General features: G+C 38.9%; 1 protein-coding gene across 6 annotated transcripts in view; it reads left to right on the top strand.

Annotated features, from left to right (window-relative positions):
- CACNB2 (calcium voltage-gated channel auxiliary subunit beta 2) overlaps window positions 1-18,673 on the top strand; it is a 382,283-nt gene that overhangs the window by 245,732 nt on the left and 117,878 nt on the right. For 5 of the 6 annotated variants that reach the window (XM_021696791.1, XM_021696792.1, XM_021696794.1 and 2 more), the window contains exon 3: window positions 11,672-11,791. In XM_021696791.1, coding sequence (XP_021552466.1) covers window positions 11,672-11,791 — 120 coding nt within the window. Of the gene's footprint in view, window positions 1-10,565; window positions 10,859-11,671; window positions 11,792-18,673 lie in introns of those variants that run through there. The other variant, XM_021696795.1, reaches the window with a different exon arrangement.

The raw sequence follows: 18,673 nt of genomic DNA, 5'->3' as shown, positions 1-18,673 counted from the left end.
ATTTTCTACAGAGAAATGTAATATGTCATACTTTAAAATGTTAACATTGCAGGTTCCAGTACTTTTCTTTTAATTCTTATTTCTTAACCTGATGTAATTCATGCATCAATATTTGCTTGCTTCCGTCCCTCCCTCTCTTGTTCCTCCCTCCCTTCTTCCTTGGTAATTGGATGTATCATCCAATTTCCTTCCTTCCTTCTTTCCTTCCTTCCTTCCTTCAATGTACATAAAGAGTCTTTCAGAAGGCCCAGAGCTTGCCCACAGACAAAAAAGCTGTCAAGGTTAAATCAACAAATTACAGAAAATATGTATCTGCAAATCCTCTTTTTTGCAACACAAAAAATATGTTCAGGGTATTTTGTTAGATATTTCAATTGCATTAACAGCTTTTTAATTCTATTCAAAAATGGTAACAAAACAGAAAAAAAAATTAAATTAGCTCCCTGAATTGAAAACAATGAATCCAACTTTACCACTTCTGTTCATTTTGTGTCTTCCCAGTATTTTTACATACATGAATGTATGTATTTATAGAAATGATACAGGGGCGCCAGGGTGGCTCGGTGGGTTAAGCGTCTGCCTTTGGCTCAGGTCATGATCTTTGTTCAGCAGGGAGCCTGCTTCTCCCTCTCTCTCTCTGTAGCTCCCCCTGCTCGTGCACTCTCTCTCTCTCTCTCTCTCTGTGTCAAATAAATAAATAAAATCTTTTAAAAAAAATAAATGAAAGAGTTTTTTAATTTCTTTATCTTTTTAACCAAATATAATCATCATTAACATTTGCCTATAATGCTCTGTAGGCTTTGTAACTATTATTAAGATTATATAATAATCTACATGTTGTATGGAACATAATTTTAGAATTTTCTCATTAGTTTAAATACATATTAGTCTGGATACACATCTAGATACAAACAGAAAGAACATTGCTTTCCCAAAGGGTTTAATGAAAGTCAAAACACTATCAACAAGATGTTAAAGCATCAGTTTTAATGTATCCTCATAACATTGTGAATTGGTACTTTGCAGAGAGAACTCATTTAATAAGGAAATGGTATTGTGTTTCATTTAGCAGGCTGAACACTTTTTCCAGATGCTTGTGACTAGTTGATTTTTTGTGAAAGTTGATTTCTTGTGAATATAACTTTGTCTAGTTATATCTACTGATTTTTTACTGTTTTCTTATCAATTAATACAACTTTTGTATATGCAAAGAACATTTTTAAAAATTTTTTTAAAGATTAATTTATTTATATGAGAGAGAGAGAGAACATGCACAAGCAGGGGGAGCGGGAGAGGGAGAAGTAGGCTCCCCACTGAGCAGGGAGCCCGACGTGGGGCTTGATCCGAGGACTCTGGGACCATGACCCGAGCCAAAGGCAGATGCTTAACCGACTGAGCCACTCAGGCGCCCCTATGCAAAAAATATTTTAGAGGGTAAAATCTTTAAGGACTGAAGCCATATCCCTTTTAACAGCTGTGTGGTTCCCTAGAGGACACATATGATGACTATGCTTTAATGTCTTTGGATTGATTGTTCATTGCCACCTGGGAGCATTCACCCTGGAAGGCAGGAGCCAAGATTTATTGTTTGATTGTTCTGCCACTCAAGGAAAAGCTCACTGCTGGACATGTCATCTTTTGATGTGACCTTTATTTAGTAGTAGAGAGTCCATTAAGATGTTCCAAAGTTTTATATATCTGTCCAGTTAGTCAGTTGTGTTTCTTTTAAATATATTACCCAGAGTTTCTTGAAGAAATATCTTCCTTCTCTGCTGGCTTGATTTTTTTGAACACTCCATCTGACTAGACATTGTATGTATAGTCACGTTTTCTGCTGTGAATTTAAACTCGATCCCCATAGGAGAGGCAGGGCTAATGCATGAGAAGTAACAGTCAGTAAACAGTCATACAAAATGTCATATTTACAGTGTTTTTTCAACCACCTGTAAGAAAATTTTTAAGAATATTCTTTCTAGTAGCAATGATTTTTTTTATACTCATTTTACAGAGGGAGAAATTAGCCTGGGGAATATTTATATGACTTTCCTATGGCTACACACTGGGTCGTTGGCCATTTTAGGATTGGAACTTTAAATCCCTGGAATGAAGAAGTACAATCAACGAGAAGAGGATCTTCAAATGGCAAAAACTGACAAGGCAAGAAGCAACAAATGTTGGAGAGGTTGTGGAGAAAGGGGAACCCTCTTACACTGTTGGTGGGAATGCAAGTTGGTACAGCCACTTTGGAAAACAGTGTGGAGGTTCCTCAAAAAATTAAAAATAGAGCTACACTATGACCCAGCAATTGCACCCCTGGGTATTTACCCCGAAGACACAGCTGTAGTGAAAAGAAGGGCCATATGCACCCCAGTGTTCATAGCAGCAATGTCCACAATAGCCAAACTGTGGAAAGAGACAAGATGCCCTTCAACAGACGAATGGATAAAGAAGATGTGGTCCATATATACAATGGAATATTACTCAGCCATCAGAAAGGATGAATACCCAACCTTTACATGAACATGGATGGGACTGGAGGAGATTATGCTAAGTGAAATAAGTCAAGCAGAGAAAGTCAATTATCATATGGTTTCACTTATTTGTGGAACATAAGGAATAGCATGGAGGACATTAGGAGAAGAAAGGGAAAAATGAAGGAAGGGAAAAATGAAGGAGACGAACCATGAGAGACTATGGACTCCAAGAAACAAACTGAGGGTTTTAGAGGGGAGAGGGTGGGGAGATGGGTTAGCCCGGTGATGGGCATTAAGGAGGGCACGTATTGCATGGAGCACTGGGTGTTATACGCAAACAATGAATCATGGAGCACTACATCAAAAACTAATGATGTACTATATGGTGACTAACATAACATAATAAGATAAAATAAAAGAGAAGAAGATCTTCATAGAAAATAAGCCTTAGTCATATTTTCGAAATATAAAATCTCTCCTACATTTCTTGGAAGAAGGTTGCAGTATAAATTTTAAGTATGATGACTTTTTTTTAAGTGGCTTGCTTGTTATGGAACATGTTTATTTAACCAACTGATCATAGTTGACATTTACATTAAGTTCATGAAGTTGGTATTTATTGAGGGTTACGATAAAACACCAAGTGTATCTTCAGGCTGAAGTCTTAATTTTATTCTCTTGCTCACTGTAGCAAGTATTTATTAGCCATTTACAATCTGGGTCAGATTGCTGTTGGTGTTTTTTTAGTAAGGAGGTGACATGAGAATATTTAGGAATATTTAGAAATGTTTAGGAAGGCTAAGGACGATACTGTAGTGGAAGAGTTTAGAGACATAGGATGTGAGGGAGAATAGGCTCTCTCTCTGGTAACCCTTATTCATTCATTCAACACATATTTATAGAGCATGTATGTTGTACCAGGTACTATTCTAGGCACTTGGGGTAAATGAGTGAACAAAACAGGAAAGAAAATATTGCCCTCATGGATGTTTCTATTGGAGGGAGAAAGACCCTGAACAATAAACGTTAAGTAAATTACATTGTATGTCCGAAGGCAAAAGCACCATTTACAAACACAAGTAGAGGAGAGTAAGTGGAATTAGAGATACTGGAGAGCCCTGGGGGTTACAGTTTTCAGTAGGATGGTCGTGGAAGGCCTCATGGAGAAGGTGAAGTCTGAACAAAGATGTGCAGGTGGTGATAGCTGGTATTGTGGAAATCTAGGGACAGAGCATTCCTGGTGCCTATGAGTGATGAGTGAGGTTGGAGCAGAAAGAAGGAGGCTGTGTGTGGGAAGGAGGCTGCCGCAGATGGGTCGAAGAGCAGATAACCAGCAAACGAGACTTAGAAGAAGCAGCCAACAGGTCAGAGAAAGACCGAGAGAGTGGTTTCTGGAAGCCATGTTGAGAAAGGGAATAAAGGATGGGGAGTGATATTGAACAACCATGCTCAGTTTTCCCAATAGGTTAAGAAAGATGCACATGGAGAATTGCCTTTTGGACTTAGCCATCTATCACTGATTACCTCTATGAGCAGTGATGGTGGAGGGCAAGGAGAGAGTAGGTTTAAGAGAAAACTAGAAGAGAATTGAAGGGAGCATAGGCAACATCTTTGGGGCATTTTTTTCTGCAGAGGTGAGCAAAGAAATGGGATGGGAGCTGGCAGAGAACATGGAGTCAAAGGAAGGTTTTCTTGGGCCGCGAGGAGTGAGAGCATGTGTGTGCTGATTAGAATGACTCAGTGGGAAGACTAAAGGTAGTGATGTCCATGCAGAGTTTCTGACAGTATCTATACTCACCATGAGTTCCTATGCCAAAAATGTCCTATGTCTGATTCATTCACTCCTTTTCCCTCATTTAATTTAAAATTTTTTCAGCAATAATTTAGGAAAAGTCAGCTTTCCCAGGCTGCAATTTTTCTGCTTCTTGCCTACTCATTTCCATTTTCATGGCTGAAAGGTAAAGTTTTAGGTAAGAAATTATATAGCCTGAAACATTTTTGTCATCTATCACCATCAGTAAATATATATGAAAGGCCTACAAACCTCCCTCAGCACACGCACCCCCCCCCACACACACAGTGTTGTAATTATGAAGGGAAATTATTTATCCTATGCCTAAAATCCCAAACTCAAACTAACATTAAAAATGGCCATCTAATTTTAACTTTTTTTAAATGGTTCTTTTTAATGGCGTCAAATTTTGCAAATTTTGGACAGGGGTTCTTCTGCAAAATATAAACAGCCACCATGCCCTTCCTTTAAGAAATAATTTGGTGGTAACAGTGTTTTAATATATTACTCTTTTTTACAAAAATATTCTTCTTAAAGATTGGTAAGTTAGTCCTGTCTCTGATTTGTATTTTTTAATAACTTCAGCTTCAGTGCTGAACACCAGCAACTGTTCCTATTGAACATACACTCAGAAGATGCTTGAATTCCAGCCAGCTTCAGGCAAGATTAGCTGCCAAAATGGCTACCGAAGGCCAGCTTGCCAAAGTTATGTTCATTTTCAGGGAAAAGAGAGAAATTTAAATAGCTGGTTTCTTGACTTCCATTGTTTTCCTCTTCTACTTATCTACTTTCCATTGTAGATAAATGATGAAAAGAGGGGAGGAAAATTTCAGGGTAGCAGCCAACTCTTTGAATCCTTCTTTGCACAAAACAGCATTACATTGTTGAATGAGAAATTACCTGTTTCATTGGACCTTCATTGTGCCTCTTGGGAAGATAAAATCTGAGGTTCTGTGAGGATGTATATGTAGGGTGTGTGTTTGAGAGAGAGAGAGAGAGCGTGCATGCGTGCTAGGTTTAGCAAAGACAGAATGAAGAACTTGGAAGTCATTTTGGCATTTTATGACCATTAGAAATGGCTATATGCATGACCGGTAGACAGAAAAAGAGATATTTTCAATCAGTAGAAACATTAGTTGCAGGTAGGGATTTGTTCTGGCTTTTATTTTTATGAACTGATGCATGCATAGAACCTGAATTCAGATTTGAATTCAGTTTAAAAGCTGCCTCCCACCTCTGTTGATTATTAGCTTTGTCACCTTGGTCAGGTCACGGAACTTCTCTGTCCCTTGGTTTTTTCATCAATGACAATGGAGTTAAAATTTTAATATTAAATTATGTTTAATATTCAATTTTAAAATAAATTAAAATTTATTTTAATAATATAATAATTATTTATAATTATTATATTATTATATTATAATTATATATATATTTATATATTATATATACTATATAAATATAATTATATTATATTTATAATTATATATTATATATAATAATATATTATTAAATAATAATATTTATTATTTTAATATTAATATTAATATATTATATTAATATATAATATAATATGTGTTATATATATCAGCCCAGTGTCTAGCACAGTGTTAAAGCATTCATGAAAAATTAGCAATTATTATTATGATCATTCATATAGATAGCCTAATCTTAATAAATGGATTGCTCTAATTATTAATGTAACATACCACTATCTCAAAAACGGACTGACTTTAGCTCTTAGGAGATAGCGCTGGATTTAGAAGGAAGAAAATCTGAGAACTCTGTTTAAGTCTCAGAAGACATGATTTTCCTCATAATGTGGAATTTACTGACAACTTAAATGCCACAGGGATAAGGAGTTTTTCTGTGAGGTGATGCCACATAAATGAGAAGGATTCCCAAAATCCCTTTTGCAGGTGTGCTTGAGTGTCTATCTACCTGCAGAGTGAGAAAGAGGAGGGGAATAAAGGGGGAGAGACTGAAATAAATACTCTGGAAAAAGGAGCATGTTAGCTACACTGATCTCTTTTTACTTCCTCAAACTGCTGAGTATTTCTTGTCCTCATGCCTTAGCAGATGCTGTTCCCTCTTCCTGGACATCGCTTTTCTGAACACATCCTAAAGCTAACTTGTTTTTTTTTCCTTTTTCTTGTGAGATATTTCAGCTTAAATAGCATCTCAGAATGTTGTCTCGTCACCTTAACTAAAATAGCTTCTGCTCACCATTATTCTGTTTCTCAGCCTGTTTTGTGTTTTCTTGTTGGGATTATTTCTTTGATTACTTTAAAAAATTAATCTCCTTTTCAACTAGATTATTAGGCTCCCTGATGGAAACTTAGCTTTCATCTTTTCCGCTGTCATATTCCCAGCATTTAACTTAGAGTCAGAGCATGTACACTTTAACAAAGTAGTAAGTACTCAGTAAATGGATGTGGTTGGGTTTTGGTTTTGCTTTTGGTAACATTTAGTCTTTTTGTCAGTACATAGGGCAATTACACAAAGTTTCTAAATTTCCCTGTGCTCTTGAGAAAATTGCAGCTACTGTTTTAGCTTTTACATAATCATCAAAGTTACCACACAGGTATGAACTCGCATGGATTTATTACCATCACCTTGCTTAATGTTTTCACATTAAGCAGGCCAGTCACATTTGAGAATTTCATTAATTGAATGGGTATGAATAGTAATTCCATGACATTTGCAAACTAAACTATACAGTATTCATGTAAATGTGCTTCATCTCAATAGTCTATATCATTTTTAAATTTTTTGAGTCAGGAATTGTCATCATTAGTAAACAGTTTATGGTTTTGTTGTAACCTCAACAATGCAGGGGCTAGCAATTCATTCTTTTAGAGATCCAGATCTCTTCACAGAAAAAAAAATTCTTCTGACCTGTGGAAAGAGGTGACAATATGAGAAATAAAAGAATTATCTCTGCCAGCTAATGCAAGCAGACAATACAAGATAGAACTCTTTCCCATTGGTCCTTGGCCTCAGAAGACTGTCCCATTTTGCTTTTTCCTAAAAGTGTGGGCCTGAAGAGTATGGCAATGGGATGTCTATCATCCCATGGCAGGTCAGGAGGAAACAACTGAAGTCAAACTTGCCATTGGTTTAGCATCCTCCTATACATGTGGAGGGTCATTTGAAGTCTTGAGGGTTTGGGATGGAACATAGATTTATCTAGACTCAGGGTAGCCTTGGGATACCATGAGAAATTGATTTTGCCCAAGAGCTTTGCTTTACTCTTCATATGAAGATTTCCTACAGAAATAGATGAGCACTTTGGGATCCAAGATGCCACTCCTGAATAGGCTGATTCTTACCCTTTTGTCTTTAAAAGAGAAAATACAAGAACAAGAACGCTCAAGAAAAATGGTGCTGGAAATATATATGATTGAAACAGTAGAGTACAGCATCAAAGAAGCAAACTTTATAAATATAAAAAAAATGTGTTAAAGGAAAAGGGTGACACTTTTTTGTGCACATATTTGGCATAAATTGGAAAAAGACAAAAACTGGAGAGTAGATAAAAAGCATGAGTTAGGGGTACCTGGGTGGCTCAGTTGGTTCAGTGTCCGACTCTTGATTTCAGCTCAGGTCATGAGCTCACAGTTGTTGAGATTGAGCCCCGCCTTTTGCTCTACGCTGGGCATGCAGCCTGCTTAAGATTCTCTCTCTCCCTCTCCCTCTGCCCCTCCCCACCACCTCCTCTCTCCCTCTCTCTCTCTCTCAAAAAAAAAAAAAATAATAATAATAAAAATTTTTAAAAAGCATGAGTTAATCCAATTTAACTAACTTTCCCATAAGCAAAGCACACATATTTGGAGTAAGAGTTCTGAGGATAAAAGTGAATGATCCGGGATGAGTTTTGGTAGACATCACGTTGCAAGTTACATTTTGGAACTGTACCATGAGGAATGAGAATATTAAGGTGTAGAAAAGGAAGTATTTGTAGCTGAACATGTGAGGTACCCACAAGGACAAAACTACAAAAGACCAGCTAATCACATTGTAGCAGCCCAAGAGATCAAGGGTACATCTTGTAATGAACCTGTTCTGGAGTTATGGAACAGCCTTCCTGCGGTCCTGGCTGAAGACTACTTGAGGCCGAATGACCCAGAACGTCCATATGGTACCAAAGGCAAAAGCCTAATTAGATATATTACTTCTAACTGCATAAATCCAACTCCCAGAAGGAAGCAGATTAATTGTAATGCACATGTGAGGAGGGTGACTTTCAAAAACGCAAGAAGTCTGGAGGCTGAAACATGCTACTCTTTAATAGTGGTTATCTTTGGGTGGGAGAATTTAAAGTCCCGGCTATTTGTGTCTCTCTCTGCAGTGAGTTCCTGTAACTTCTATAATGAAAAGACTTGGCCGTTTTGCTATTGTTAATACATATACAAAGAATGATGAAAGTAACGTGGCTCCTTCCATAAGCTGCATTACACATCAGTTGAGAGTCACATCTCACATTGTAAAAGAGACAAAAGTTAATATATTGTTGCAAATATTCAAAAGATCTTGGCCAAAGGTCACTGTAGTTTTTTTTATGTTTATTATTTAAACCTGGAAACAGGTGTCAACATGACTGCAATTAAAAGCTACATCTGATCATTAGCAAAGAACTTTTTAAATCTTATTTTCTTCAAAAGGGAAGGGGATAGCGCACAATTATGTGTGTGTTAGGCTCTTCCTCTCCGTATTATGGGGGTTCTTAATGACGGAAACTTTGTATCCTCACTGAGGTGTGAACTGAAACTTCCTTAGGGTGATTGGGTTTAAAATGCCAACACTTGTGACAATGGGGCCTGAGGCCCTTTTTGGGAGAGAGTTGTGCTTCCTGGTAATTCTGTACCATGCTACTCCTGCTATGAGAAACCCTCTGGGAAGATGAGGGATCCCCTAGGATATGTGTTGGTGGGAGAAAATTCCTATTTCCCTTGTGAATTTTATTGGAATAAAAAATTGCAATGCATTTTGCATCTCCCGTGCATTTTGCATTCACTTCATAAGAATATAAATAATCTGTTTATTGATTTATGATACCACAATTAAGGTGCATTCAGTCTGTAACTTTTATTCAAAAGCCTCTATTCTACTGTATTTTCTAGCATTTACATCATGAAGATTGGTCTTAGTCCACAGACGAAAGGCAGGGGGGAGGAAGAAGGAACGAAGAGAGAAAAAGTAACAAAGATTTTCTTAAAAACACCTTTCATTTGCATGTGACTTTATAAAATAATCCCCTCCCCACCACACAAACAAAACTGTAGTTTGGAAAGCAGTGATGGAATTTTATGTCTAACTTTAAGAAATCCAGAAGTGTGTATTTCTTCATAAAACTTTAAAAATGTCATCCTATTAGTAGAGAAAATAAGTATCTTCTCAAGCTTCAATCACCTTATTTATAAGAAGAACTTGGACTAAATTATTCTGTAAATCTTAACTCGAGCTAATCAACCAAGCTTTGCAATTTCTTCATAGTTATTGTTCTGAAAATTCATACTGTTATTCTAAGGACTTTCAAACAGTAGTTTCTCAGTTGGAGAAACAGTTCAAAGTCATTTTGAGCTCAGTTAAACTCATTGCTTAGAGCTGTGATTACTTTCATGTCCTAATTAAATGGGCAAATCTGTCTCCTGCATCTTGTTCGGGAAGTCACAAGCAATCAAGAGCAGGTTGGTGTTATGACTGATGAGCATCATTCGTTGATTTCTCCTGTCCAATAACGTGTGTGTAATATTGCTTATTTTTGAATTGTAGTATGGCAGAGGATATACTTTCTCGGTAGCAGGGTAATGGAAAGGGATCATTAAATGAAAAGATTGCATGCTTTGTCTCTGAGAGAATGTTTCATCTGCAACAGCAACATGACAGACGTACCATGTGCCTGTTACTATAGAACCGAAAAGCCCTTTCCAGCTGCTTACACTTCGGATGCAAAATGGCAATTTGACATAGACTAACAGTGTGATGTAGCATCTGCGTAAAAAGGCTACATATGGAGCATGCCCAGTGCGGTGAGTGCGTCCTCCGCCCTCCCCCTCCAGATCTCTGAAGATAAGGCTTGAACTTTGCACTTGCAAATGTCACTGCATACGTTTTGCACTAGGTTTTTTTTTTTTAAAAAAAGGTTCTCTTACAACTAATTTCCTGTAACAATCCCAGAGCAGAGAAGAGAATATTTAGAGTGATGAGATCCGTCAAGTTTAGAACGAGTTGATGCCTGTCTTTGAATGCACTTGAAGTGTTCTTTATTTTTTAAAGCAATATAAGGCATTCGAGTGTTTGTTTTCTATCCCCCCCACCCCCGGAATGGGAAAATAAGAATCTCCTTGGATCGGAGTCCTCCGGGGTAGGGCGTGAAAGCCCCGGGGGCAGGAAGGGACGGAGAAGAGGGGCTTGCCCAGAGCATGGATAGGAAAGGAGCCGGGGCGCTCCAGGGCTCAGCGCGCACTGAGGATCTGTGCCCGGGGCTGCAGCTGCGGATGAGAAAGGCGCTGTCTGGCTAATGAAGGCCACCTGGATCAGGCTTCTGAAAAGAGCCAAGGGAGGAAGGCTGAAGAATTCGGATATCTGTGTAAGCTCAAGGGCTTTAGTCTGGGGGAGACGCTATGTTGTCGCTGCTTCTGCTGTCCTTACAGTGAGTGCTCGCAGGGGCTCCTGTGATTTAGTAATATGATCCTGATGGCAAGAGAGGGAGCGAGGGAGAGTCCTATAATTTTCTGAGCTCCTTTTCCGATGTTGTGATTTATTGCCAGAGCAGCTATCCCAGGCAGGTGTTTACTTTAGGCAGCTTTTATTAAACGTCGATTTAAAAGCTATGGAAAAATGTGTTGCTTAAGGATGGAGTGAAGCTGGCTACTGTTGTCTTACAGTTTTGTCAGTGAGGGTATCAGGTGAATGGAAAGGTACAAAAGGATGCTTAAGGTTAAAATGGGAGTCATGGTAGAGAATTCAAGTTTATAATGCGTTAGACTTTCTTTTATGTTGTTTTTTAGTAGACGTATCTCCTTTCCCGTTGTAAATACTTGCTTTAGCATGTCGTCTGTTCTTGAAGGCATCCTTGAAACCCCTCTGTGCCCTTCAGCCGGGCACTGCACCACGGAGCTGGTTTAATTATAAAGGAACTTGCTCTGGCTTCCAGAAAGGATAGTCATTGGAGCATAAGCCTTGGGAAGGAATGGTCCCTTGGTAGGCACAACTATCCTAGGGAATGGTCTGTCAAGGAGAGCACGATGTTTCTAGATGGCTTGCCCCGAAATGGATTGTTTTCTGCTCTTTTCAGGAATTTATAGCAGAATCTAGGAAGCAAACTGCTGTGTCAATGAGACTTTTCCAATGCAAACATCATAGATGGAATCTCTTTTTAAATGCAAATTTTTCTCTCAAGGGTTCGGCAGACTCCTACACCAGCCGTCCGTCCGATTCAGATGTTTCTTTGGAGGAAGATCGGGAGGCAGTGCGCAGAGAAGCAGAGCGACAGGCCCAGGCCCAGTTGGAAAAGGCAAAGGTAAAACCATTTCTCCTCTGCCAACCTCTTTCTTTGCCAGTCGTGCCGGGCTGTGATGGGCCACCTGTGGAAGTTTCTTTTAAAGCGTATGTTTGGTCTCTTACAGTATTTCATTGTCTGATTTTAAACAGGTGCAAGAAATGGAGTGTATTTGATTTCCTTGGTAGAAAAAGGAAGTGTGATATATGAGTGGTCTTGGCTTTTATGTTGTTTTATAATCCAACCGACTCATTTCTGTGGGTGGATAGTTTATTTAAACACACAGAGAAGGATCCCCAAATATACAAAGGGGAAAAATCTGCTTCTAATAACAGAATGATTTCACTTCAATTCTCCAGTCAACCATTTCTCTGCTTGGAAAAACAACTTGCTTCAAGGTAATGTGTATTTTCTTAGGCTTGAACAATCTTTCCCCCAAATTTTAATCCATAGGTGTTTTATAGTAGTATTTTCTTATGTTAAAAAAATGGATTGCATTATGCTTCTCAAAAATAAAGCAGTTAAATATTTTATCAGTTAAAAATGTTCCTTCCTCAAACATGTTCTTCATTGTATAATAAAGTGTGTATATGTGGATGGGGGACTGGAAATCAGATAAAAATCTGTAAGTACAGTATTTAGCCAAGATGGTGGTTCATTTCACTGATTGTAACGATGAGAATTCTTTTTCCCATGCAGTCATTCGAATGGCAGCTATTTCTAAAAGTGTAGATTGTTGTTCAAGTTTACGGTACCTTGGTTTGTGTGATCTGGATAACTTTTGAAATGAACCTATTTCATATGGTTGGTGGTTTTCTTTCGGGGGAAAAAAAAAAAATTATTGCTTTGGAGAAAGAATAAGTACTGTGTTGATCTTGCTTTAAAAAAAAAAAGGGCAAAAAACCCAAGGATGGCATTAGGCACTCTTGCTGGCTGCTTCATCTCTGAGATGAGTAAAATCTCTGTGTGTTGCTATGGGAATTGTGGCTTGGAGATTCTGGCTTGAATGCATGGACGGCCCTTATGTAATATTCATGGCCCCTAGCACAGTTGCCATAGTAGTTTACTGAGGCACTGCTAGGAGGCCTTGACTTTTAAAAAGCAGTCTTTCCATACATCAAAACAGTGTTCTCACCTCAGCGGGCAGGGAAGTCATTTCCAGATCTGACACCGTCTTGACTGCAAGACAAGCCATAAACAGCGGGAGCGAGGAACTGATAAGGAAAGGTGTGGCCCGGCTGCCATCAACTAATCTGCTCTACCAGGCTTCACCCATTTAAAACATGAGGATGAGACACTATGGATGAAGCTGGAGGACATTATGCTCGGTGAAATAAGCCAATCGCAGAGGGATGAATTCCACTTGGAGGAAGCATCTAAAGCAGTCACACTCCTAGAAGCAGAGGGGGGGGAATGGTGGTTGCCAGGGACTGGGAGGAGGAGGAAATGGGGAGTTGCTAATCAACAGACAGAAAGTTGCAGTTATGCAAGATGAATAAATTCGAGAGATCTGTTGTGCAACATTGTGCCTAGAGTTAACACTACTGTACTTTGCACTTCATATGTTAAAAGGGTGGATCGCTTGTGAAATGTTCTTACACAATAAAAAAAAAAATTAAGTAATGGAGAAGATTAAACAACAGATGTATGACTAGTGAAGTTCATGGCCACAAGTGTGCAGTGTAGCTAATATATCTCGAGATTGAGAATCTGAATTCTTCTATATTTTTGCACCAGGGTGCAAAGAAGAGTCTGGGAAAAAAAGAAATAACAGTCTGTGTTCCAGAAATAAGAGTGTTTTATTTGCACTAATTTATTCATGTGATTTTCACATACCAAAATTAACCAGTTTCTCAGATTCATATCACATGGTCATACAACCCACTGTCTTAGAGGTTTGGTTTTCAAAGTCTTTAGTTATCTGATTGGGGAGTTTTTGTCCATAACTGTGTGTTGTAAGTCCTCGATTAAGTGACGCAGCTGCGTAGAAATTTTAAATATCTTTTAACCAGCGTGGACCAAAATCCTGTTTCCCAAATCAAACCAGGTTCATGTTACTTGTCATACAGGCTAAAAAGTTTATCATTACAAGTAATATAGAAGATGAAAGAAAAACGAAGAGAGTTTAAAACAAAGGCAAAACAATAGAAATGTTTCCTCTGTTTAATGAAAATGGTTAATTTACATCCATTTTTCTTCCTTAAAATTAGGTTGGTATCTTTTTTAAAAAAAGATATATCTATTTATTTTAGAGAGAGCACAAGCAGGAGGGGCAGAGGGAGAGGAAGAGGGAGTAAGAATCTCAAGCTGACTCAGGGCTCGATCTCACGACCCTGAGATCCTGACCTGGGCTGAAATCAAGAGTCGGATGCTTGACGGACTGCGCCACCCAGGCACGCCATTAGGTCCATATCTTAAACCTTTGATGTATTCAAATGAGTTACACTAGGATAGGTGAGAATTTGAATATATTCTGAAAGGCCATGGAAGGACTCGGATTTAAGTGTACTTTATGTGAACTCATGGCTTGGTAGGTCTGGTTTATTAATTCCAGGACCCCTGAAGAAGGAATGCAAAAGAGGGATTGGAGATGGCTTTCTCATTAGCCTATTTTTTTTTTTTTTTTTTAAGATTTTATTCTTGGGGCACCCTGAGTGGCTTAATCGGTTAAGCGCCTGCTTTCAGCTCAGGTCATGATCCCAGGGTCCTGGAATCGAGTCCCGCGTCGGGCTCCCTGCTCAGTGGGGAGTCTGCTTCTCCCTCTCCCTGCAGCTCTGCCTACTTGTGCGCTCTCTCTGTCAACTAAATAAAATCTTAAAAAGAGAGAGAGATCTTAAGTAATCTCCACACCCAGCATGGGGTTTGAACTCACGACCCCGAGATCAGGAGTCGTGTGCTCTTCCGACTGAGCCAGCCAGGCACCCCTCATTAGTTTATATTCTCTCTTTGCCTTCCACCATGCCTTTGTGTCAGTACGACTTTGTGGGCCCTATTTTAAAACGAAGCTTTTAAAGTTTAAAAATCTATGAATTCGTCGTTTAATTTTAGATCATTTAAAACACTTTGCATGACCATCTTGGGAGCATCAGAAGTTTTCCGCGTTTCTGTTACAGCCATTCTAGATAGCATCCCTCCAGCAGGAAGGCTTTCTCAGTGGGTGCTCTGTCTCCCTGCCCCCCCGCAGATCACGTGCAGTAAGATCACTGGGCGAATGCCTGGGAGAAACTTCAGTGGTGCTTTCAGAACCCGGCCCTCTTTAAATATGAACTACATTATCCATTAATTGTCCTCAAGAACAGATCTGTGAAATAAGGTGATTGGCAAGGAGTGAGACTAGAGACGCTGCCTTTTGAAATTAAGTGACCTACAAAAGGTTCTATAACCAGGCACCCTGTGCTTCCAGTAAAAGCCAGTACCTTTTACTCGCACTTTGTTATGGTTTCTCTTAAACTGGTAAACTCTACAGTGAACAAATTATGTATGTATTTTCAGGCAAAGAAAAATCAGCTGAGGGCGCCTGGGTGGCTCAGATGGTTAAGCGTCTGCCTTCGGCTCAGGTCATGATCCTAGGGTCCTGGGATCGAGTCCCGCATCGGGCTCCCTGCTAGGCGGGGAGCCTGCTTCTCCCTCTGCCTCTGCCTCTCTCTCTCTGACTCTCATGAATAAATAAATAAAACATTAAAAAAAAAAAAAAGAAAAATCAGCTGACCTTTTTTTTTTTAACTTGTTTTCATCCAAAATGAACGTTTTGTTCCTTTTCAGTTTTGCCATCCTTTGCAAATCTTGCCTTGTTTAAGCTCTTTGATTTTTGCCTTCAAGACAAGAAATACATGGATTTAATTTATTCCCATAGCGATCTTTTTTAAAAGCCCGCTTTACTGAGTTATAATTCATGCATTTAAAGTATACAATTCGGTGGGTTTTGGTATAGTCACAGAGGTGTGCAACCATCCTTACGATCAACTTTAGAATATTTTCATTGCCCCTTAAAGAAATCCCGTGTTCTGAGATAGAACTCACTCCTCTTTCTTCCCAACCCCCTCAGGCCTAGGCAGCCACTCCAACTTTCTGTCTCTGTAGATCTCGCATATAAACGGAGTCCTGCAGTGGGTGGTCTCTTGCGACTGGTTACCTTCACTTAGTGATGTTTTCAGTGTTCATTGAGCTGCAGTATATGTCAGTACCTCAGTCCTTTTTATTGCCCAATAATATTCCATTTATATATGTATATATCACATTTTATTTATCCATTATCATTCAGTGGACATCTGGGTTGTTTCCACTTTGGGCTGTTGTGCATAATGCTGTCACAAACATTTGTGTGCAAGTTTTTGCATGAACCTAAGTTTCCATTTCTCGCACGTGTATATCTAGGAGTGAAGTTGCTGGGTCATCGGACCATCTTTTTTTTTTTTAAATGAAGGAATACTGTTTTTCTTTTCACTCTTACTCCCCGGAACTGATCCCTTCTCTGTGTGCAGAGACTCTGAGTTAGGAAGTCCGGATGTAGAAGGGATTGGAGCAGACATGAAGTAGGCTCAATGCAGTATTCTTAGTAGAATGGATTACCGTGAAGTTTTAAATCCACCGTTCTCTCATCAGTGAATGTCTCCTTGATAAAGAAATTATAGGGGCGCCTGGGTGGCTCAGTCGTTAAGCGTCTGCCTTCGGCTCAGGTCATGATCCCGGCGTCCTGGGATCGAGCCCCGCATCGGGCTCCCTGCTCCGCGGGAAGCCTGCTTCTCCCTCTCCCATTCCCCCTGCTTGTATTCCCTCTCTCGCTGTGTCTCTCTCTGTCAAATAAATAAATAAAATCTTTAAAAAAAAAAAAAAAAGAAATTATATTAGGCACCGTTGGTGAGTACACGGGCTACGAGGCCAGAGCTACAAGGAAGAAATAGGCAGCCTGCAGAAAGCTTCTACTGTTCGTTTAGGGAGAAAAGTCTTGGCCTTAAATCATGCTGATAGGTGGAGTAGAAGTACCATACGGGAGTCAGGAGCATCGGGGTGGGAAGACTGCCCCCTACTGGCGGGAACAGAAAGTCCTTCCAGAATGGACATGGACTTTAGCTGATAAATAGAAAGTGGCCAGTGGCCTAATAAGTAATGTAAGCAAATGCCAACATAAGGAAATGGTTGGCAGCAAGAAAACATGGAACCTTCTAGAGAAAGTTCTTTTTTTTTTTTTTTTGAGATCTTGCCAACTTGAAAATGTCTTAATTCTAGCCTCACATTTAATTCATAGTTTGGCTAGGTATAATATTTGGGTATGATGAATACTTTTCTTTGGAACTATAAAGATGTTATTTTGTTGCTTTTGCCTTCCAACACTGTTGATATGCTCACCAATGTCATTGGGGTTTTGTGGGTTTTGGTTCTTAATTTTCTGCAGTATGTCAAGGACTGCTCTGCCTTTGGTATTTTGAAATTTTGCCTTGGTGTGGCTCTCATTTTTTGTGCCTGGCTTCTTATATGAACATTCATTGTGAAGGGCCAGTCAGTTCAGTTCTGGAGAGTGACCGATTTTTATTTTTATCATTTTCCCCACTGTATGTTCTTTTTCTGGTTCTCTAGTTTGATTAGAATTTTCTTCGGATTTTTTCTGTGTCTTTGTTTTACTGTCTAGTCTTTCTCCACTTATCTTCAAACCCATCCATTGAAATTTTTATATTTGAAAATTTCTGATTCCTAAGAGTTTTCTTCTCTCCCCTTTTATAGCTTCACTGTTCTTATTCTGTGGCTGTAATATTCTCTCTTACATCCCATGAGCTATTCATTTTAATTTTCCTGTACTGTCACTGTTCTTCAAACTTTTAAAATTTGGTATTATGTTTACATACTGGAGACTTTCTTCAAAGATGTGCTTTTTGGCTGTCTACAATGTCTTGCTCTTAATTATGTACAAGGCCCACTGGAAGCTCTAAGTCCAATGGCAAAGCTTCTTAGCTGCTGGTCTTTTATAGGTGGATTGGCGGGGGGGCATGTCTTTCCTCTTGTCTGGTTCATGGTCTCAGACTAGAGTCTCCAGCCTCTTGGTACTTTATGTTCTCACTCTTTCTATTCTGTTAATTTCCACTGTCACTTTCTATAGTCTACATTTTTGTCAACTCTCCTCTCATTTCCTGTTCTTTTTGTCTGTGGGTTTATAGTTTCTCAAAAAAAAAAAAAAAAAATTTTAGGAAGAAGCATATGTTCAGTTGACCATGTTTTATTCCCCCGTATTTATCAATAAACATATTGTATAGAAAAGAGAAAATGTGTTTCTCCTATTGTCCTTGTTCGTAAAACCCTTAGACATTGGGAGAATGTGACCCAATTAGAAATACTCCCTGAACCAGCCTTTTCAGAAGAAAGAAGAAAACATGAATATGTATATTCACCTTCAGCCTGAAGATGACCTTTTAATTACAAAAATGTTAAACATGTTTTTAGAAAACGTGTCTGATTGAGTAAATTCTGTGAGAGGTAGGAGAGAAGCGTATGTATATGCCTATATTACATACTTTCTTAAACCTACCAGAGAGACTATTAGAATCCAGAGAACATGTGGCAGATATTAAACGAGAAAGCTGCTCCTAGGAAAACACTATGTTTAATTGGTGAAAATCCAGCAGAGCGCAATCATCATAGAAAACACAAATACAGTAGACATCCTTAGGACGGTATTTTAGGCTAAAATTATTTTCCCATCACCGATCTCAATGCTGTCTTTTAATTTTTGCATGGAAAAATTGTCAGCTCTCCTTGGCTCATAGCAATTACCTTCCAAATAGAAGAAGACTGGCTAAATAGGTCTAATCTTCAGTAGCCTGGGTTAATTTAAATACACATTAGCTTAGATTGCCTATTTTTCCTACCTGTAAGAAATCAAAAACTTGTGCATGTGACTGGGTAGGGATAGCC

Source organism: Neomonachus schauinslandi, chromosome 5 (genome assembly GCF_002201575.2).
Source record: "Neomonachus schauinslandi chromosome 5, ASM220157v2, whole genome shotgun sequence".
NCBI lineage: Eukaryota > Metazoa > Chordata > Mammalia > Carnivora > Phocidae > Neomonachus > Neomonachus schauinslandi.
Note: the sequence above shows the minus strand (reverse complement) of the source record. Positions and strands in the feature narration are given on the sequence as shown.